At 59.2% G+C, this 21,800-nt stretch overlaps 1 protein-coding gene across 1 annotated transcript; it reads right to left on the bottom strand.

The window, feature by feature from the left end:
- Positions 1–452: 452 nt before the first annotated feature.
- On the bottom strand, positions 453–21,427 carry FXYD6 (FXYD domain containing ion transport regulator 6). The gene is made up of 14 exons (XM_060251624.1): positions 21,359–21,427; positions 13,525–13,723; positions 12,595–12,664; positions 12,126–12,164; positions 11,949–12,023; positions 11,630–11,666; positions 9,931–9,980; positions 8,919–8,946; positions 2,135–2,315; positions 1,867–1,927; positions 1,226–1,264; positions 914–988; positions 675–711; positions 453–587 (listed from the first exon to the last, which is right to left on the bottom strand). Exons 3-14 carry the CDS (start codon positions 12,656–12,658, stop codon positions 563–565), a joined length of 711 nt encoding a protein of 236 aa, XP_060107607.1. The 5' UTR covers positions 12,659–12,664; positions 13,525–13,723; positions 21,359–21,427; the 3' UTR covers positions 453–562.
- Between the last annotated feature and the right edge of the window lie 373 nt (positions 21,428–21,800).

Raw genomic sequence — 21,800 nt, forward strand, 5'->3', positions numbered from 1 at the left:
CGCCAGGAATGAAGGCCAAGCCAGTGGCCGCGGGCTAAACCGAGCTGCTTTGGGTGCTCGCCTGCCTCCGCCTCCCTGCCGCTTTGCTGCTGCTGGCCCTCTCGCGGGGCGGGGGGGGGCACTCCCACGGCGCTGCAGCTGAAGAAGTGCGGCCGGTGCAGGCAGCAGCCTTGGGGGCGGGGCGTGACCCTCCCTCCCTCCCTCCCTCCGGGGGGTTCCTGCCCTGCCAGGCCAGCCAGGGGAAGTGGCGCCTCTGCCTCGCGGGACTAGCGAGCCCCCTCCCGCGCCCCAGCAGGCAGGCGGACCCCCGCGCAGCCCCGGGAGGGAAGCCCCGGCACGAAAGGGGGGGGGAGGCGGGAGGATCCGGCGGCAGCCCCCTGGGGGGGAGCCGGGGGGGCAGCAGCGGGGCTCCTGGGGGGGCGGCGGCGGCAGGAAGGGCGAGGAGGCGGGCGGGCGGGCGGGCGGGCTCTTTATTCGAGGGCGAGGGGGGGTGCGGTGGCTGCCGCTCAGGCAGTGACAGTCGGGAGAGCGGGCTGGTCCAGGCGGGGCTGGCGGCGGCGCTTCAGAGCTCTTCTTCGTCGGCTTGCCTGCGGGAGGGAGAGGAGAGGAGAGCCCCGCTCAGTCCCGTCCCGTCCCGTCGCTTCCCCTCCCCCCCTCCCCTCCCCCCACCTCACCTGGGCTTCTGCTTCCCTCCGCAGCGGAAACGGCGGCCTGCAAGCGGGAAGACGGTCAGACAGGCGGGCAGCTACTCCTCCGCGCCGGCCCCCGCCCGCCCCGCCCCGCCCCATGGCGCTTGGCTCCGGGCTCTCCCGGCGGCGGCGGGAAAGGGGAGGGCGGCCCTGCTCGGGCCTGGTCGCCGTCTCTCCCCGCCCTGCCGTCGACCCCCGCAGAAGTCCCCCCCCCCGCCACTTACTGAGCACGACGAGCAGGCCGACGAGGAAGGCCGCCACCGCGAAGATGAGCCCCCCCCTCCGGATGGCCTCGTAGTCTGCGGGAGGGGAGAAGAGGGGGCGTGATCTGGGCGGGGGGCTTCTTTCCAGGAGGCGGCTGAGCCTGGCGCCCTCCCCTCTCCCCCCCCCGCCCGGCCCGGGGGTCCTGCCCAGGGGGGGGGCACTCTTTCGAGGTCAGGGAGGGCTCCTCGGGGCCCAGGGAGCAGCCGTCGGAGGGGGGAGGGAGGGGTCGCCAGCCCGAGCCCACCCCACCCCCGCTGCCCCCTGCCCCTTACCGTAAGTGAACCTGGCCATCTCCGCCTCCGGGGAAGTTTCTGGGAAGGAAGAGGGGGGGAGGTCACGGGGGCCATGGGCCTTCTTGGGGGGGGGGGGGGGCTGGCTGGGGACGTCCACCAGACCGGAAGGCCCTGCTTTGCCCTCCGCCTGGCTGGTGGGCGGCCCCTGAAGCCCCCCCGCCTCGCCGCTGTCGGACCGGGAGGAGCGCTGGCTGCCTGGGGGGCACTCAGCCGCCCAGCCTCCCCCCCCCCCCCGCTCTCTGCTGGACTGCCGGGGAGGGGCCCCCAAGCTGCCCTCTGCTGTGCCCCCAGCCGGGGGGGGGGAGGCAGCCTCTCTCCCCGCGCTGCTTTCGGAGCCCGGCCTGGCCCCCCCCCCGGGCCTCTTCCCCTCGGCGGTGGGGGGCGGGCAGCGCGGGGGCGGAGGGCGTGGGGGGCCCACCCGCAAAGCCTCCTTCTCAGCTGCCTTTCTCTCCCGGTCTTGTGCAACCCGCGGGCGGGGGGCGAGGGGGGGGGAGGGGCAGGCCACCTGGTCCTGTGGGTGGAGGGGGGGCAAGGGCAGGAGGGCGGCACACCTGCCAGCCCCCCCCGCGAGGAAAAGCCCCCCAGCCCCCCGCGCGAGGAGGGAGCAGCCGCTCGCTCACCGCCAGCCATGGCAGCCTCTCGTCCTCCTCTCGGGTCCTGGGGCTGCTGCGGGAAGGCGCATCAGGCGGCGCCGGTCTTAAGGGGGGACCAGCCAGCCCCATTAACCATTAACCCGCGCCGTGTAATGGTTACCCCAGAGAGAGTCACGAGGGGCCGGCCTGGCCGGCGGGCAGGACAGGCTGGAACCTGTGGCTGCAGCACTTGCCAGACGGAGCGGGGCTGGGGGTGCCAAAGAACCGCCGGAGCCGAGCCCACCCCACCCCCAACCCCGGAGGGACACTCGAAGGGCCCCCCCCCCTCTGGGGGCTGCTGGGAGACGGAGGGGGCCCCCAGGCGAAGGTGTGCTGGAGGCAGGCAGCTTTCCAGAGGGGTGGGCCGGAGCAGCCGGTCAAGGGGGGGAGCAACTCTGACCTTAGGGCTGGGCGAGGCCAGGGGCAACAGCAGAGACCTACGGAGGAGAGCAGGTGACTCAAAGCATGTCCGCCACAACCAGCATCTCTTCCGATGGATCAGGAGGGGAAACGCCAGGAAGGCTAGTCTAGTGGTCAAGGGCACAGGCGCTTGTCTGGGAGAACTGGGTTTGATTCCCTCATGCACCAGCCGGAGGGACCTAACTCTCTCAGAGCTGCTCTGCTCAGGAGCAGTTCCTGCCAGAGCTCTCTCAGCCCCACCTGTCTTGCAGGGTGTCTGTTGTGGGGAGGGGGAGGGAAAGGAGACTGGAGACCACTCCAAGGCTCCTTCGGGTAGTGAAGGGTGGGATATCAATCCGCTTCTTCTCCTCCTCCTCTTCTTCAGTTGGCCCTTGGATGGCAAAAGGATTGCTTAAGGGAGACGGCAGAGAACTGGGATGAATTCTTTGTGGCCCTTTTCACTGCGAAAACAGGGACATGTCCATACCGGAGCCCTTGTTTTGGAGAAGGGTGTCGAATTGAGCTGACATTCAAACACCACTAGACAAGCTGAAAGTTGCCACCTCTCCAGGTCTGGCGGGGCAGGGGGCGTGATGGAGAGGCAAACCCCAGCAGCCCTTAAGCAACTCCAAGGTGAAACTGTTGCCCTGCTAACCAGGATGTGCGACTGGTCCCTGGGTCAGCCTCCTCCCTGCTGGGGAAATGGAAAGAAGCAACGGTCAGAGCACTCTTGGAAAGGAGGAAGAAGGACAAGAAGATGACACTGGGCTTGTACCCTGCCCTTCACTCTGAATCTCGGCATCTCCAAGTGGCTCAAGATCTCCTTTCCCTTCCTCCCCCACAACAGACACCCTGTGAGGTGGGTGGGGCTGAGAGGGCTCTCATAGAAGCTGCCCTTTCAAGGACAACCTCTGCCAGAGCTGTGGCTGACCCAAGGCCATTCCAGCAGGTGCAAGTGGAGGAGTGGGGAATCAAACCCTGTTCTCCCAGATAAGAGACCGTACACTTCACCACTACACCCAACTGGCCTTCAAAACAATTCTTCATCAGTTGCACAGCTGAAAAATGGAACTACAATGTAACAGTGAAAAGAAAGAAACTGCTATGTATGTGGACTCAAGGGAAGACTCTGGGAGTTCCTGCCTGGCTCATTGGAGCCATACGGGCTGAGCTTGGGGACTTGGGAACAATGGGCAGGAGGACCCAAAGCTCTGCAGCCCTGGACCAATCACAAGCCCCCACGGGTTTGAATGATCCAATGATGTGCTTGCGCAAGAACCCAGAGATGTGGCCCCAGCAGGCTGACCGTGTGCTACTCCTAATAAAGAGCTTGTCACTGAGCCTGAGACGCCTCCATGCGCAGAACCCAAGAGACAGTAGAAACCAAAGAGATACTCTAGGCAAGCTCAGGTCTCAAGTAATGTGGAAATCGGGGAGAGTACAATATGTGATTGTAGGATGTGATATTCTCATAGATGCACTGGAATATATGTATTCCAAATCTCTTTGGTTTCTCTTCATTGTTATGTTGTAGCTCCATTTTTCAGCTGCATAATGAATTGTTTTGAAACATGGGAAGGACATGTCGGTGGTAGAAATTTCTCTGGGACGTTCTCTGCCCCTCTTTGGATTTTTGGAGGTCTTTTGGACACTGTTATATGAAGGAGTACAGAAGACTCTCTTGTTGGATTTATGCTTCCTATGGAAGGAGGTGTTTTGAATTGTAATACCTATTTCTTGTTTCTGAATTGTGACCACCAGTTCTGTCTTATTATCTGTACTTGGCATGATCATGTTTCAACAGGCTGATGTCTACTGAAATTTTGTGGATTGTTCTGATCGTCTCCCCTTGCGTTCTCTCACCTCCTGAGAAGGCAGCATCTGTCAGAATGCATGGGTGGCCAGCTTGTCTTTCTTTCACTGTGACCATAACACACCCTCCAACCACAAGTCTTGGGAACAAGAACCGCAACAGCTCAGCCGTGGCAGAGAGTGCCCAGATCCAGGGAGGCTGGTGGGCCCTGGAGGGCCAGAACACGCCACAGAGGTTGAAGGAGGGTGCGGGGAGGGGGGGTTGCAGAGGCCCCACGTTTGCCCCACCTGAGCCAAGCCTGGAGGCAGAGAGGCTGTCCTCGTGGGACAGGAGCTGAGCCGCAGGAAGACTTCCTTGCTGGCCCTGCAGCTGCAACCACCATGAGCCTAAGGCCATGATTCCCAGCCTGCCCTGTGCACAAGGCCATGCAAGAAGCTCCTCCAGGCATCCCCCCCACCCCCAGCTTGTGTCCAATGAACGAGAAAGTCACACTGGTTGAGCTGGAGCCCTTTCAGGGGAGAGCCTCCAGCAGCAGCAGCAGGTGGGGGGGGCTGGGCAGAGGGGGCTTCTCCAAAGGGACCTCCCCATTCCTTCCAGGCTCTGGTGGGCAAACGGGGTTTTCTCGACAGCCAGACCTGCCCGCCCAAAGACTGCTGCGGGGCCCACATGCCCACCGCCACTTCCCCATGGCTTCCCCATGATGGAGAAACATCGACTGAGGGGTGACATGATAGAGGTTTACAAGATAATGCATGGGATGGAGAAAGTAGAGAAAGAAGTACTTTTCTCCCTTTCTCACAATACAAGAACTCATGGGCATTCGATGAAATTGCTGAGCAGACAGGTTAAAACGGATAAAAGGAAGTCCTTCTTCACCCAAAGGGTGATTAACATGTGGAATTCACTGCCACAGGAGGTGGTGGCGGCCACAAGCATGGCCACCTTCAAGAGGGGTTTAGATAAAAATATGGAGCAGAGGTCCATCAGTGGCTATTAGCCAGTGTGTGTGTGTGTGCGTATATATTTGGCCGCTGTGTGACACAGAATGTTGGACTGGATGGGCCATTGGCCTGATCTAACATGGCTTCTCTTGTGTTCTTATGTTCCTCCCATTGGCCCTTCTCCAGCCTGTGGCCTCTCCCAGGCTTGCCCACCAGGAGGGGTCTCCTGCCCACTGGCTTTGCAAAGGATCTCCCCCCACCACCCGCCCCCCAGCCAGGGACTCACTGCCAACCTACCATACCCCTTCTTGCTGCCCGGAGAATCCAGCTGAGTGCAGAGGAGTGGGGGGGGGGGGCATGTATGAGAAACACCCGTGAACTTTTCTGGAACTCTTGCAGGGCCCTCCCCTTCTCCCTCCCCTTCCAGGAAACAGTGGGTGGCCATCCATCACCCCCCACCCCCTGCTGACCACTCTGTGGGATGAGGCCACGCCCTTGCCCTGCCAGCCGAAGGCCACCGAGGGACTGCCATCTCAAAGGGCAGGCTGGCGGGCAGATGCCAACCTCCGCATCGGGTTTCTCTTTGGTTGGGACTGCTGGGAGGGATGGCCCATGGACACCGGGGGTGGGGCTGGGTGGGAGGGCAATGGCCTGCACGGGGTCGGGGGGGGGTTTCTGAAAAAAGGTCCTGCTGCCTTGTCCTTGCCTGACTGGGGCGATGGGACGGGGGGGGCAGGGGTGCTGCAGGCCAGAGAAAAGCACCTTGAGATTCACCTGGAGGGGTGTGGCCACCTGAGCCCAGCCTTCACTCACTCCGAGACTCCCCACGTCAGCTGCTGGCACGAGAGGAGCCCAAGGGGAGACTTGTGCAGAGAAGACCCTGAAGAAGCCCCACCCGGAATGCCCCCCGCCCCCCCTCCCAAGGAGGCTCCAAGCGACCTCAGAGCAAAAGAGTGAGCCCTGGCCAAGATCCGGCAATGCGTGGCAAAGACGAGGCAGAACCAATGAAGTAGAAATGATATTTTATGCCTTTTCTCTCTTGGGTTTTGGAACACAACACAAAATACAACAGTCCTTTGTCACAGCTGCACACACAGGTTGCCTATTTCAGATAAAAACACAGCGGTGCATTTGGCTTTCGGGTTTACAACATTTTTACAGATTGGACATTTTCTACCTGGGGTTTTCAATGATGATCACCAAGTGCACACACCACAGACACAACAGAAGGGCACGAGGGAGTAGAGGACAGGTGGCCACACAGCAAACACCGGGCGGGGCGGAGGGGGGAGAGGCAGGATAGGACCTGGGACTTGTTCCTTTCATTCAGTCAAGGACCTGTGACCTAGAGCAGGAGGGAGACGAGGAGGTGGGGGAGGGGAATGAAGGTAGCTCTGCCTTCCTGCTCCCCCCCCCAACCCATCCGGGCAGAGAACACTCCCTCCATGAGGCTGGCTTCCAGACGAGGCCTGGGGAATGGGACTTCCTGCGTCCGCCCGCATGGTGAACTGCACGCCAGCCTGGCCCTTCCCGAAGTTCTCATGTGGTCGTGCAAAACACTCTGGGAAGGTGACCTGGCAGGCAGAATCTTGCAGGGGGGGGGGGGGGGGTTGCAGAAATAAGCACTTCTGCCTTCAGGCCAAGGAGCATTTGGGGAGCAAGCCTCCTGACCCCAATATCTTCCCTAGAGATTAGGGGAAACCTTCAGGCCAAGGAGCATTTGGAAAGCAAGTCTCAGGGCAGCCCTGTTTCAAAGCTTTCTGTTGTCTCAGAAGGGCCCCAGACTTAGAAGGCCCTGCAGAGCTTAGAGGCTAAAAGAGCCCTATGGTTGCCCTTCCCTTTCTCAGCCTGCCAAAGGCTGGGTAGAGTCCCCTCCTTCTGACAAAGCCTTCTCCTCCTCCCCCACCCCCAGAAGACTATGTGTCCCCCACCCCGTGCGGGTCAAAGGAGGGGAGGGGGGGGAGGAGCGAGGACTGCTTCACCTGTCTAGCTGAAGAAATGATCCAGAGGAAGGGGAGAAAGGAGTGCCTTTGTGTGTGGGGGGGGGCTTTGGTGGGATTCTCTGGGCCCAGCCCCCGCACCCTTCTTCCTTCCTCCAGGTCCTCTGCTCCTCCCGGGGGCACTTCAGGATTTCACCAGCATTTCTGCCATGGAAAGGGGCTTTTAAACTCCCAGGAGAACTGCCCCCACCCTGGTGCAGTTGCCAAAGCCCAGAGCAGAGCGCCCCCAAGCCCCCCCCCAAACCCCCTTGTTCCTTCATTTGCTCGTCCTCACAGGATGGGGGCACCACATGGAAACATCACGAGGAAAGGGACGGGGAACAGACAAACACAACGTCAAAGTGGAGTCAACAGTCACCATATATGAACATTACACAGTGGGGCGGTACTGGTGGGAGGGGGAGTCCAGTGGGGGGTTGAAATACAGAACCAACGTTCAGGACCTAGAGCTCTCAGCGGCCCCTCCCAATGCCCCACAGCCCTCGCCTCTGCGCTTCTGCACGCCATTCGCACGGGGAGTCCACTTGTCCATCCTCTGGTCTCTTGGTCTGCAGGAGAAGGAGTGGAGGAGCTGGATGAAGGGGGGGGCCATGCCGCCTTCGCCCCTCCCCTTGCCCAAAGGGAGGCCTGGAGGATGGGACACACACAGGGGGCATTTGATTTGCATGGTCCCTCCTCCCCCCTCCAAGAAGCAAAAGCCTCCCCCCTGGCCCCAGGATTTTGCCATAGAGATTAGGAGAAATTCCTAGCAAGGAATCTGGAAGTGACCTCACATCCTCCCTAAACTCCACCCTCTTTCGGCATTTGCCAAGGCAGGTGAGGAGCAAGTGGCAACTGCTCTCTCCCCTCCTCCTGGAAACAGAAGGGTCTGTTCTGGGCCTTGGCAGGCCTCCCCACCTGGCTGGACTGGATGACCGCCTGCCTGGAATGCAGCAGGACCAGCTGAGAGCCAGGCTGTGTGGGGAAGGGGGAGAGTTCGAGGCAAGCCCCACCTGGCAGAGGGAAGCCAGAAGAGCTCCCAGGAAGGGCAGAGCTGCCTCCTTGCTAGCTGGGTAAGGGGGGGTCCCTGCTAGCCAGCCAGCCCCTGACAGGCCCCCACCCAAGGGAAGAAGGGACCAAGGGCTCTGGCAAGGACAAAACATGGGGCGGGGGGAGGGGGGAGGATTGATCTCTACTTCTTCACCAAGGGCCTGGCTCCCACTGGCAGTTTTGACCATCTGGATGTTTCGGAAGACTGAGCAGCCGGTAGGGCCGGATTGGGGGGTGGGGGGTGGAACAGGTCAGGAGATGGGAAGCAGCTGGGCTCAAGGCCCCCCCCCACCTTCCAGCAGGCCCCCCCCCCACCTTCCAGCAGTCCAGCCCACAGGGCACCTTCAGAGGGCATGGAGGGGAATGGCTGTGGAGCTATGCAAGCCCTCTGCTACTCAGGGCTTCCGGAAGGCAGCAACAGCAGGAGCCTAGAGGTGCGGCAGGGGGTGGGGGGGGAGCCCCTCCTTTGTTCTTGACACCCCCCCCCCCTTCGGGCCACGGGATGACTTCTGTGGGAACTTTTGCCTCCGTGGGCCCCCCACCAGCTTCCTATCAATCTTAAAATTGTTTGCGATATAACTTTACATCCTGCAACATTTTAATTTTGTTCTCTTTAAGGCAAAATGTAATAGACTTTCATGAGCCCTGAAATTTCATTTATTTCTGATGTGAGAAAAACAAACATTTTCTTCAACCCTAAAAGTCCATTTTTTTTCTTCTGAAGGTAAAAGAAATTTTTGTGAGCCTCTAAAAGTGTAGTAGGACCAGGCCCTCCTATGCCTGCTGGGTAACCCCCCCCCCCCCAACAGCCCGCCCTGGCCCCGCCCCTTGTGGAAGTCTCACCTCACAGCCTGAGCTCAGTTCTCTGCCTTGGGGGCTCCTCTGGCTGAAAGAGAAAAATGACAAGAGACCAGCCGCAGCAGCTCTGTTAGGAGATGTTCCTCTGGAAGGCCCCCCCCAACGGCCTCTCCTAATTATGGGGCATGCAGTGGGGGTGGGGAAGGGACTCACCAATGGCCTCTAGGATGTGCATATCCCCTCCCTCCCCTCTCGCCCATTTCGTGCCAAATGCAACAAGTAGGGGAAAGAGAGAGACCATCTGGTGTGGCAGCCCTCCTTTAGCCCCAGAGCCCTCTTGGAGCCCCTGCCAGCCTGACCTCAGCAAAGGGGGGGCCTCAGCTGCCACAGGAAGCGGCCCATGCTCCCAGCACCATGGCCGGTCTCTTTCCCCCCAATCCCACCCCCATCGTGGCCATTTCCCCTGCCCCAGCACCTGGCAGCAGCTCAAGCAGCATGTGGGGCAGTAATGCCAGGCCACCACCGCCACCTGGGGCAAAGGGGCACATCTGGCACGCAGATGTCACACCTGGGTTCTCACTGACCACCAGGGCTTCTCTTGTAGCAGGAACTCCTTTGCCTATTAGGCCACACCCCCTGCTGCAGCTTCCAGGGCTCTCAGGACAGGGCCTACTGGAAGCTCCAGGAGGACTGGCTACATCAGGGGCTAAGGCGTCCCTGCTACAGAACAGCCCTGCTGCCCTCTATATGTTGCTGCGTCACTCAGCAATACTTCTGTCCCCCTGCTCTTCTCCCAGCCCGGAAGCAGGGGTGGGTGGCAGGCCCAGCCCAGCAGCGAGACAGTGCCCACCCAAAGTGGGCAAAGGGCATGGCTACCCAGGGCACGTGACTGAGCAAGAGCTTCAGGACAGCATTATAACATTGCAGCAATCTGCAAGTTCCTGCTCCTCCAGCCCCACCCCCAGGGCAGGAAACCCCCCCCACTGCCACAGTTGCAGCAGCAGCAGCAAGAAAGACCTTGGAGAGGCCCTGAGAGAGGCCATGGGAGGGCCCCCCAAGGAAAGGGGCTTACCATTGGAGGCAATCAAGTTCTCCCCTGGAGCCTCCTCGTCTCCCGGAGCCCTGAGAAGAGAGCACAGGACAGGGGCTGAGCTGCGTCTTTGGGGGGGCCACCGTTTCCATGGGGCAAGGGGGGGTCCTTTTATTTAGGCATTTACGCTCCACTTGCCTCCCTAACAGGGACCCAAAGCAGCTTTGAGCATCCTTCCTCCCTCCTCTGCTTTACCCTCACAACAACCCTGCAAAGAGGTCAAGTGGTGGTGATGGGGGGGAGCCTGCCCAAGGCCAGGGGGCTCCAGCCCCACCTCCTCAGACCCTCCCCTCCCCTCTCCTGGGCTGCTTCCATGCCCCTGCGAAGGGGACCCAGGAGCAGAGCGAGGGGAGGGGGGAGCAGACAACACGCCAGAAGAAGAGCTCAGCAGACTGGCCTCCACCCTCCACAGCCCCCCAGGGAAGTCCCCCATGCAAGGCACGGGAGCATTTTTAAAAACCCACTCACACTTGGGGGGGAGGGGGAGAAAGAAGGGGAAGACGAAGAAGACGGCAGATTTATACCCCGCCCTTCTCCCTGAATCACAGACTCAGAGCGGCTTACAATCTCCTATATCTTCTCCCCACACAACAGACACCCTTTGAGGCAGGTGGGGCTGATAGAGCTCTTTCAAGGAAGCTCTATGAGAGCTACAGCTGACCCAACTGAGCTAGAATATGAGTCCATCGGTCCTTTCTTCTATCTGGGAGAGTAGAGCAGTTGGTCCTGCGATCTGGGAGAGTGGAGCGATTGGTCCTTCTACCTGGGAGAGTGGAGCGATTGGTCCTTCTACCTGGGAGAGTGGAGCGATTGGTCCTTCTATCTGGGAGAGTGGAGCGATTGGTCCTGCTATCTGGGAGAGTGGAGCAATTTCTGATGCCAAATGACAACCGCAGGCAGTGCTGGAGGCTGCCTTGAGCCCCATCAGCTGCCTCTCTTTCTAATCTCCCTCCGAAGTTCCTTTGTAAGAGAACTGCTGCTGCTCTTACATCAGCAACTGAATGTCCTGGAAGGTTAAATGTTCCCCCCCACCCCTAGTTTCTGAATGTTGTAGTTCCTAATGTCAGACTAATGTCCATTCTTTGCATCCTCCTGGACTGAAGTGAGACCTCGGTTTCCTGTCTCATTGCCATACTGGTATCCCCTCCAATCCTACTACCCTTCTACATAGCATACCTAACCCAGTCAAGCTTGCTATTGCCATTCAGCATTGGAAACCACCTTTATAATCTCCAGCACAGGGTGGCCAAACTGTGGCTCTTGAGGCCCCCACCACCCCGTTGGCCAGCTTGGAGAAGGCATCTGTCTCTCTCAATCACTTCTCCAAGCCAAGCCAGCCAGCAGCTTGGAGAATGCATTTCAAATTGCTTCCTTCCCACCTCTCCCTTCCTCCTCCCATTTATTTGCCTGCCTGCCTTCTTTCTTTCCTTCCTGCATGTCTGCCTTGTGGCTCTCAAACATCTGACATTTATTCCATGTTTGGCCAGCCCTGCTCCAGGACCTCATGTTACATTTTACAGCACTCATGACTCAGCTGACATAGTGAAATTTATGTCAGATCTGGCCCTCTTAAAAAATGAGCTTGACACCTCTGCTTAGTGCCCAAAGCATGTTTCCGGGTCTTTTTTCAGGTTTATGGAGGAGGAGGGGGGGGCTGTCCCAGCCCACCCCCTGCACGTACCGTGGCTTTTGGCTGAAGGTGCACCGACATCGTCTGCCTAGGAAGGAAGAGCAGGTCATGGATTTGCAGGCTGGGGGGGGGGTCACATCTGCAGAGCAGGCCACTGCACCCACCCACCCAGACCCCCCCCAGGCCACCTGGAGCAGCCTCCCCCCCGCCCAGGATGGAGGATGCTGCTGCTGCCCCCTCCCAGAACTCATGGGTGTGTCAGGGTACATGTTCTCTGAGGACCCACGGAACGGAGAGCAGGGGGCTGATGGGCCCCCCCCCCCCAAAATCCGGGCCTGGCTGCTGGCCTTGGACCATCTGGCTGACTTACTCAGTATCAGGAGGATGCCCACGGTGAAGAAGACCACCGCGAAGACCAGGCCCCCAATCCGCAGGGTCTGGTAGTCTGGGGAGAAGAGCGGGAGAGGCTTCCGTTACGTACCCGGAGGGGAGGGGAGGGGGAGCCACGGCCAGAAGAGAAAGGCCCCCTGCAGAGGCCGACACTCACCATAGTTAAAGGGGTCCTTGTCCTCCTTTTGATCAGCCACTGGAAATCAGAGAGAAACACTCATGGGCCCCAGATGGCAGAACACGGACATCTCCCCCCCGCCCCCGCACTGCCCCATGCACACACCCCTCGAGGGCGCAGCAGGACCCGCAAAGGCCCCTGGGAGCAACACGTGACCCTTTGGCTCCAGAGCTCAGGACAGCCTTGGGGCGGGGGGGGGGACACCTGGGCCTCAAGGCAATGGATCCCCTTCCGCCCTGGACCAGTGTGTGTGTTGGGGGGGGGGCAAGCTTTTGAGCCTCCTGGAGCAGACTGTCTGGCCTGCCAAACCCAAGAAAATGCATCCAGCAACAGGAAGCCTCCGGGGGAGGAGCACAAAGCCTTTCATCCAAGAAGGGAGGGACAAGGGGGGGTGGAGCCATGGAAAGCAGCCCATCTGGGAGGATGGGGGGTCAAAACCAGCACTCACCATCTGCCGAGGAGACCACAGGCAGCAGCAGAGAGCAAAGGAAGATCAGAGTGGGCTCCATCATGGCTGCCTGAGGAGGGAGGAGAACGCAGGAGCCTGGGTCAGCCCCTCCACGCCCCGCCCCACACAATGGTCAGCATGGGGAGGGGGGGCTTTGGTCTCGAGTCTGGACTGCCCTGTTCTTACCTGCCCCCCCTCAGCTAAGTGAAGGCCTGCAAGATAGCCCCTCCTTCCCAAGGAAGATCACAGCTCAGCCCACCTCCCTTTGCCACTGATGATGGCAAGCGAAGCCCCGGCTTGGTCCTGACAGCAGGGGAAGGCAGGCGGAGCAAGGCTGGCCACACATGAGCCTCCAGAGGGGCCACCCCTGAAAATGCCCTGTCTCTGACTGCCATGCACTTCTCGCCTGCTGCCAGGGGTATGAGAAGAGGAGCTTAACCAGTGGGATCAGGGACACACACACACCCTGGCCAGCCCTCAAGGACCTTAAAGGTCAGAAGCAGCCCTTTGAAGTCTGCCTGGGAACAGGAGGGGAGATCCCGCCCCCCACAAGAGCCTGACTGCCACATTCTGGGCCAATGGGAGCTTCCAGACAGCTTTCAAAGGCAGCCCCGCACTGCAGCAGTCTAGCCCACATGTGACCACAGCACAGATCTCTGTGGCCAGCTCCTGCTTTTGGCGGAATGGCCATGACTGGCGTGCCAGAATGAAACACGGGGAAAGGTGCTCCCTGCCCCCCAAGACACCTGTAGGCCAGGATCCAGCAGCCCCACCCCCCTGCCCCAAGCTAGGAAGCTGCTCCTTCAGGGGGGAGCACCAACAACACCCCCCCCCCAGGACACTCCTTGAGCAGCTCTGCCCCATGAACACGCCCAGCCATCTTCCGCCCCTGCCCACTTGGACAGACAGGCCTTTCGCTTCCAATCCTACCTGAACCTTTTAAGTGGAGATGCCAGGGAATGAAGCAGGACCTTCTGCGTGTGCAGCAGACACTCTACCACCAAGCCACGGCCCCTTCTTTTGTCTCTGGCACTGCCCAGCAGCAGCTGAGTCTTGTCTGTGTTAGTTTCAGCTTACTGGTCCTCATGCATCCCCTTACCTTCCTTCACCACAAACTCACCCGACTCAGCTGCGGAAGAGAAAAAGAGAAAAATGTCACGCACATATTGAAGGCACCTTGCTCCAGATCCCTTGAGCAGTGGGGGGGGGGGTGTGGGCAAGACAGACCCACACAGCCTTCGATGCTTAAACTGAGCGAGAGCTGCCCTGACACCAACCGTCTGAAAAGCAGAACCGCCAACATAGTAATGGTGCAGCACCGTGGAATAGTTTTTAAATTTTAACTGTATTAATGTTTTATAGATTTTATTCTTATTGTTTTAAATTGTGTAAACGACTGTTGTAAGCCGCCCTGAGTCCGCTTGCGGAGAGGGCAGGAGAAAAGCCGAATGTCAATAAGTGAAATAAATAACTAAAGCAAGCCCTTTTCTGGGGAAGGTGCAGCACTGACCACTTGTGCTCTGACCGTCCTTCATGAACCATGGGGCATTCTGGCAAGGGGGAGCTTTTCCTCCAAGACACGGGAGGCCCATCCACGCCTCCCAAGGCCACCTCACAGAGGGCAAGAGACACACTCACGGGCAGAGCCACCTGTTTCAGGTGGGACACGCCAATGGAGGCCAGATCAGGGAAAGGCGACACAGCACACACGGACACACACCCCACCACAGGCACTGGCCAATCTGACCTGGTCGCAAAGCCCACTCATACTGTGAGAGGTTCAACATGGCCAAACACAAAGTAATGCACATTGAGGCCAAAAATCCTAACTGATGGGGTGTGAAATGGAGGAGACTGATCATTGTAGAGAACTCACTGAAAATGTCAAGACAGTGTGCAACTGCAATAAAAAAGGCCAACGCCATGCAGGGCATCATTAGGAAGGGAACTGAAAACAAATCAGCCAGTATCATAATGCCCCTGTATAAATCGATGGTGCGGTCTCATTTGGAGTACTGTGTACAATTCTGGTCACCACACCTCAAAAAAGATATTATAGCATTGGAAAAAATGCAGAAAAAGGCAACTAGAATTATTAAAGGGTTGGAATGCTTTCCCTATGATTAAAGATTAAAGCACTTGGGGCTCTTTAGCTTGGGGAAATGTTGTCTGATGGGTGACATGATAGAGGTTTACAAGATTATGCATGGGATAGAGAAGGTAGAGAAAGAAGTACTTTTTTCTCTTTCTCAAACTACAAAATTCGCATGGGCATTCAATGAAATTGCTGAGTAGTCGGGTTAGAACAGATAAAAGGAAGTACTTCTTCACCCAAAGGGTGATTAACACAAGGAATTCATTGCCATGGGAGGTGGTGATGGCTGCAAGCATACACAGCTTCAAGAGGGGATTGGATCAACATATGGAGCAGAGGTCCATCAGTGAATATTAGCCACAGCATATTGTTGGAACTCTCTGGGGCAGTGATGCTCTGTATTCTTGGTGCTTGGGAGGGGCAACAGTGGGAGGGCTTCTAGTGTCCTGGCCCCACTGATGGACCTCCTGATGGTGCCTGGGTTTTTTGGCCACTGTGTGACACAGAGTGTTAGACTGGATGGGCCATTGGCCTGATCTAACATGGCTTCTCTTATGTTCTTATGTCTGCGGCAGTGATGCTCTGTCTTCTTAGTGCTTGAGGGGCCACAATGGGAGGGCTTCTGGAGTTCTGGCCCTGCTGTGGACCTCCTGATGCCCCCTGGGTTTTGGCCAGTGTGTGACACAGAGTGTTGGACTGGATGGGCCATTGGCTTGATCCGATACGGCTTCTCTCATGTTCAAGGATGTAAGGATGAGTTTTGGATTGATGCCAATTGTTCTTGTGGGTCCAACTCCAAGGGTGGCTGTAGGAGACTCGCTGACATCAGTGAGGCCCTCAGGGCTCAGTCCCTTCCCTCTTGTGATTCAGCCCTCAGGGGAATCATCCATGGCTGCAGAGGGGGCTGTTCTCAGTATGCTGCTGACACCCAGCTTTGCATCCCTCCCTCCAAATCTCCGGCTGATGGGGTGCTGGCTCTGAACCGCAGCCTGCCTGCTGTACTTGAATGGCTAAGGGGGGACTGAACAACTATATGTTGTTCTAAATACTATTCCAGTACATTATTCAAAAAAGGAATTAAATGGATAAAGATGCAGAGGACTGGGATAAAACCTGTAAAATGAATTTTAACAGGGATAAATGTAAAGTTCTGCATTTAGGTAGGAAAAATCCAATGAATGTTTATAGGATGGGGGAGACTTGTCTTAGCAGTAGTATGTGCAAAAAGGATTTAGGGGTCTTAGTGGACCATATGCTGAACATGAGTCAACAGTATGATGTGGTGGCTAAAAAGGCAAATAACAGTAGTGTCCAGATCACGTGAAGTCATGGTATCATTTTACTCTGCTCTTGTAAGACCTCACCTGGAGTCTTGTGTTCAGTTTTGGGCACCACATTTTAAGAAGGATATAGACAAGCTGGAATGGGTCCAGAGGAGGGCAACCAAGATGGTGGGGGCTCTGGAGACTAATTCCTATGAAGCAGCTGGGCATGTTTAGCCTGGAGAGGAGGTCTCCGAGAGGTGATGTGATCACCATCTTCAAGTACTTGAAGGGCTGTCCTATAGAGGAGGGTGTGGAATTGTTTTCTGTGGTCCCAGAAGGTCAGACCAGAACCAATGGGTTGACATTAAATCAAAAGAGTTTCCAGCTCAACTTTAGGAAGAACTTCCTGACAGAGCGATTCCTCAGTGGAACAGGCTTCCTCCTCGGGAGGTGGTGGGCTCTCCTTCCTTGGAGGTTTTTAAACAGGCTGGATGGCCATCTGACAGCAATGAGGATCTTGTGAATTTAGGGGGAGGGATTTGTGAGTTTTCTGCATTGTGCAGGGGGGTGGGCTAGATGAGCCTTCCAACTCTATGATGTATAGTCCTTCTTGTTGAGGATGAGTTTAGCATATGTGACAAGAAACCCATAGTCCTGTTCAGTCCTGGCGGGGGGGTGTTTGTTCCAAGAGTTGTAATTCAGCAATGTCCCTTTCCATTCTGTTCCTGAAGTCCCTTTGCAGCGACACAGCTACTTAGAGGAGCTACTGTTGCTTGGGAAGGCCGAGGCACCGAAGGACATGTGGCCCCCCACTTCTGATGTGGTGTGGCTGACCCCTGCAGAGCGAGTGAAGAGCCCCTTAGCATTATTGCTGGAGAGGAACGTCCTTGCAGCTGGAAAAGCAGCAGCTTTGCTCTGCCCCCCCTCCCCACCTTGACTCTGTGGATCTGTCAGCCTGGATCCCAGGCTAGCATCATCTTGAGGCTGGACTACTGCAATGCGCTCTGCACGGGCCTCCCTCTGAAGACAACTCGGAAATGCCAGCTGGCACAGATGCCTGTGGATCGGCTAATTTGGGGCAGAAAACAGAACACGCACGTGGCACCCATTCTAGATGCTCCACTGGTCAGCGATTAGTCACCAGGTTCCGTTCAAAGTACCTACAACGCCCTTCCTGGCCTTGGGCCCACATTCCTGTTGTGGGGCCGCCTCTCCTGCTTGCTCCCATCACACAGCGCCACTCCAAGGGGCAAAGTGAGCCTTCCAAAACAGGCACTCTTCTCTCTGGGGGCTCCCACGTCACTGGCTGGCCGCCAGCACAGCAGGGCTTTCTGCTCCTCTCAGGGAGCCTCAAAGATCAGAGGGGGCGGGACCAATGTCATGGCCCTAAGTCTTCCTCTGCCACTCATTCACCTGAAGGAAAAAGTGGGTACCACAAGGATGCAGAGGGAAAGGTCTCTGATGCCCCATCCCCCCGCCCCATGGCTAGGAGCTCCCAGGCCCTCTGGAGACTCTTCAGGGTCTATCCATAAGAGAAGCTGCTATGGAGGCATCTCCCTTCATCACGCACGCACACATACACACTCTCCAGAAGAGCACAAACAAACAACTTCCTGTCATGTCTTTAGTGGCTGCTGCTGCTGCCTCAGTTCCCTTCACGTAGTGTTCTGAGCACACCAGGAAGAAAACCCCTCCCCTTGGAAGTCCGAAGCCAGCTGCTCAGCCAGGCACTGAAGGATGGGCGGGGGCTTCTACGGACTGGAAGGACTTTTCCATCCCTGTTTTGGGCATGGAAGTAAAGGGGGTGGACCAGCTAGCAGGGGATCCTTTGCCTAGCAGGACCGGACAGACAAGTCTTCCGCTAGTGTGCACACGCGCGCGCGCACACACACACACAAACACACCCCTGGGCATACAGCACTTTGCCTGCCAAAGTCAGGCTGGCACTAAGCTACCCAACTCGATGAGCGCAAACAAGAGGGGACGCAGCGGCTATGCATCACTGAGCTTTGCAGTCTGTCACTCTTCTGGGACTGATGCTTGGGGGTGGGGGGACGACTGCAACTTCCTTGTAGGAAGAAGCCTCCTGAGGGAAAGCCCAACTTCCTGCACCCGGAGGCTGTGACAGGCAGAAGGGGTGCAGGGGACTCTCAGCACAGGGGGCCATTCTCTGCTCCTGCTCTTCCCCCCCCCCCCAAAACCAGGCCATCTCCAAAGCTGCTTTCTCTCTGCCCTGCCCACCCACCCACCCACCCCCCCTCTTCCTGGCCTTCTGCTGTGGCTGCCCAGGAGACAAGGGCTGGCTGCACTCAGCCCCACGGACAGACGGACAGACAGAAGGGCACCCAGAGCCAACAGGTGGGGGTGGGGCAAAAAGGCCCAACTTCGCTGCTGTGCCTCCTCCCTCCTCACACCCAACGGACATTTCCATTCAAGTCAGCATTTTTGAACATGTCAGTGAACTTTTCTTTTCAGAAGCAGGTTTCATTGCAGACTCAGTGTTTACATATGAATTTGCCCCATTTTCCAAAACAAGAAACCAACCCACCCGGTTTTTCTTTTAATTTTATAGACGGTCTTTCTCACGGGTACTCCAGGCAGATCACGCAGAAGGAAGGCGTGAGGACAACGGGCCGGGCGGGACACTCATTAAGCCATGCGAGTCGGAGCAGCACCCACCAGCTGCCTAAAAACTGGAGTGAAGCCAAGCACAAGGCTGAGCAGGGGCATTAAATGACCCCACAGAATCCTTCTGCATGGTGCAGAACGGCCATCTCAAATAACTCAGTCGGAGAACAACGTCTGAGTGTGTGGGGGGGGGAGACACCTTTAAGACCAACAGTGGATGAGCTCTTGTGAGCACCATCTTGCCCACCCCCTGCGCATACCTTCCTCAGAGCCAGAGAGCCTCCCTGACCCTTCCACAAGGGGGGCGGGGGGTCAGGAGAGTGGAGAAGGGCTGTTGCTGCCAGGCCTTGCTCAGATGACAGAAGCTGTCTTGGCAGAGCAGAGGGGATCAGGTGGTTTCTCAAGTGAGAGGGACCAAAGGCCAGGAAGGGCTTTGCATGGGGTGGCCAATACTTTCAAAGCGGAGGTCCTATCAGACAGAGGAAGCTCAAAAGACACCCCCCTCTGTTAGGTAAAGAAAGAGCCCCAGAAGCACCTGCACCTTCTATGGGCCTGATACCAGCCACACTCCTGGACCCCCAGAGAGGACACCTGACCCCTCACCAGGTGGGGGGAGGGGCCTTCACTCTCCAAGCAGGAAGGCTTTGAACTCCCCCTATGCCCAGCCAAAGAACAGGAGCTCTTCTTTCCTCTTCCTCTGCCCAGCAACTGCCTGCCCCCACGGGGAAAGGGCAGGACCCCTCTTCTCACGGTGGGCAGGGAAAAACCACACCAGAGAAGCCCACATTCCCTGCTCTGTGCATTTCAGCACTAGCAGCCGTCCAGTGGCAGCCCGACGCCTCGAGATCAGAGCACCAATCCAGGCAGGACCACAGAAGCTGCTACACAGAGGTGCCCAAAAAGCACCCCAAGAACCTTGGGGAATGGGGGGAGCTGGTGCAGAAGAGGCCTCTGGAAGGCTGAGAGGGAACCTGAAGGTGCACAATAAATGTCCCCCCCACATTTGCCATTTCTAGCTCCAAAGTGCCCCCTCCTGCAAGATGGAGATGTCAGGAGCAGGAAAGAGGAAAGGGTGACGCCTCTTAGCCCATCCCCACACTGGCTTTTCAGGCTTGGCCCAAGTCACATCAGAGCTATGCGCTTTATAGTAGTCTAAGACTGTAAACCATTCTCCAGGCTGGGGGCTTGCAAAGCACACACACACACACACCCACACTGCCTATCCATTATGTGTAGCTCCAAGCAGGATTTCCCCCATGTTCACAGAAGCAGAGCTCGGAAAGGGCGCCCACCACTCTGTCCCTCCAGACACTTTCCTGCTACTCCCCCCCCTTTTGCCTGCACTGCAGGGGGGGATCCAAGTTCCCATCCATTTCCCCCCTGCGGGTTACTGGTGGGGGAAGGGCCCCTGGTGAAAGAATGAAATAATCCTCCCCCACCCACGGGGGGGGGGATCCGGGGAGGGGACGCCAAGGGCCCCAGGAGGCGTCCTGGGAAGGCTCCCTCTTCTGCCAGGCTTGACTGGAAGCAGCCACCGCTTTCTCTCCCCCCCCCCACCGCCGCCGCCGGGTGTGCTTCATGGCGCCTCTCTGGCCAGCCGGGTGATTCAGGCGGGTGTGCGGGTGCATGTGCGGGGGGGGGGACGTGTGCGCGCGCCAGTGCCAAAGAAGGCAGCCTTCGCTGCAGCCTCGCAGTCTCACAAGATGGCAGCCAGCCTCAGCCTCCTCTTCCAGCGGCTATTTCCAGCACATCTGCACGCAGCGCCTCCCCCCGCCCCCCCTCCACAAGCAGCACGTGGCACACCCCCAGACGCCTCGGCCCGAGCGCAGCCTAGCCCAGCCCAGCCCAGCCTGCCTCGTCTCCTGCGGCCCAAGCGCCAGCCTCGGCCCCCCCCCCCCCCGGGAATCCCAGAGCAGCAGCGGGCGGAGGAGGGAGGAGGGCTGCCCAGGAGAGCCACACAACCCAGAGAAGCCCTCCCCCCACCCCCCACCCCGGCTATGCACTACAGCCGCACAAAACCCCCCACCCCCGCCGGCCTGCGCTCTGGCTGCCCTGCCTGGGCGTGGCGGGGGGGGCGCTGCTGCTTGCCGCTGAGGCCCCCCCCTTCGAGTCAGCCCTCCCGGACCCCCCTTAGGGGCTGCGTTTCAAGCGTAGCTCCAGGGGGGTTTTGCGAGGTGCGCCGCGGGGGGAACCCGAGCCGGCCTGCGCTGGCGGCGCTTTGGCACCCGGAGAGGGCCCCAACCAGCCCCACCGCCTGGCCGCCCTCCCCTCCCCTCCCCTCGAAGACGCCCTCCGACAGAGTGGCCAGGGACCCCCCCCCCCCGCGGCCTCCCCTCCCCTCCCCTCGGGAGCCGGCACGTGCTCGTCGCCAACGTCGCGGGGGGGGGGGGGAAGGCGGTGCAACTTTCGACGGCCGGTCGCTAGACAACCTAGTGGCCATGGCAACAGCGGAGCCAATCCCGAGGCTGCCCAGGTGCCAGAGGCAGGCAGGCACGTGCGCGCCCCGCGGCCCACAGCCCACGTGCGCAGCCCCGACGGCGGCGACGCCTCCAGCCCCAGCCTGCCCAGGAACACCCCGGACCCCCACCCCCGCGGGCCCGGCCAGGAGGGCGGGGCTCAGCCCCCCGGCCCCCTCCACCCCGCCCCCCCATGGAGCTCGGCTGCGCGCCAGACTCCCTCCGCTTCCCGCCCGCGGATCGCGCTGCCGGGCCCCGTCGTCGAGCGGGGGATGGGGGGGGGTAGGAGGCCGATCGGCAGAGGGGCGGCAAAGGCTTACCGGCGGGGTGGCGGCGGCGGCGGCGGCGAGAGCGCTTGCTTGGCGGGGTGGGCTGCTGCGTGCGTGCGCGCCTGCCTGCTCCCCTCCCCTCCCCTCCCCTCCCCTCTCGCTCCACTCAGACGGGCGGCTGGCTGGGCTGGGCTGGGCTGGGCGTGCCGCGGGCTCGGGCATGGCGGGGCGGGGGCGCGCGCCGGGGTGGACGGGGGGGCTCCTGGCGGCGGCGCGGGGGAGGGGTCTCCGCGGTTGCCGTCAGCGGGGGACGGGCCTGGCAGGCCGTTGGCTGCACGCACAGGCTGCGCGGCCGGCTGGGGAGAAGCGCTCTCTGCCCATGCCCCGGAGCCCGGCGGGGGCTGGGCTGGGCTCGGGCGGACAGGAGCAGCGGCGGCCTCTCGGCCAGCCCAGCCAGGACGCTCCGGACGAGCGGCTGCCCTTCGGCTCGCCC

The sequence above is a fragment of the Heteronotia binoei genome, chromosome 12, assembly GCF_032191835.1.
Source record: "Heteronotia binoei isolate CCM8104 ecotype False Entrance Well chromosome 12, APGP_CSIRO_Hbin_v1, whole genome shotgun sequence".
In the NCBI taxonomy this organism is placed as follows: domain Eukaryota; kingdom Metazoa; phylum Chordata; class Lepidosauria; order Squamata; family Gekkonidae; genus Heteronotia; species Heteronotia binoei.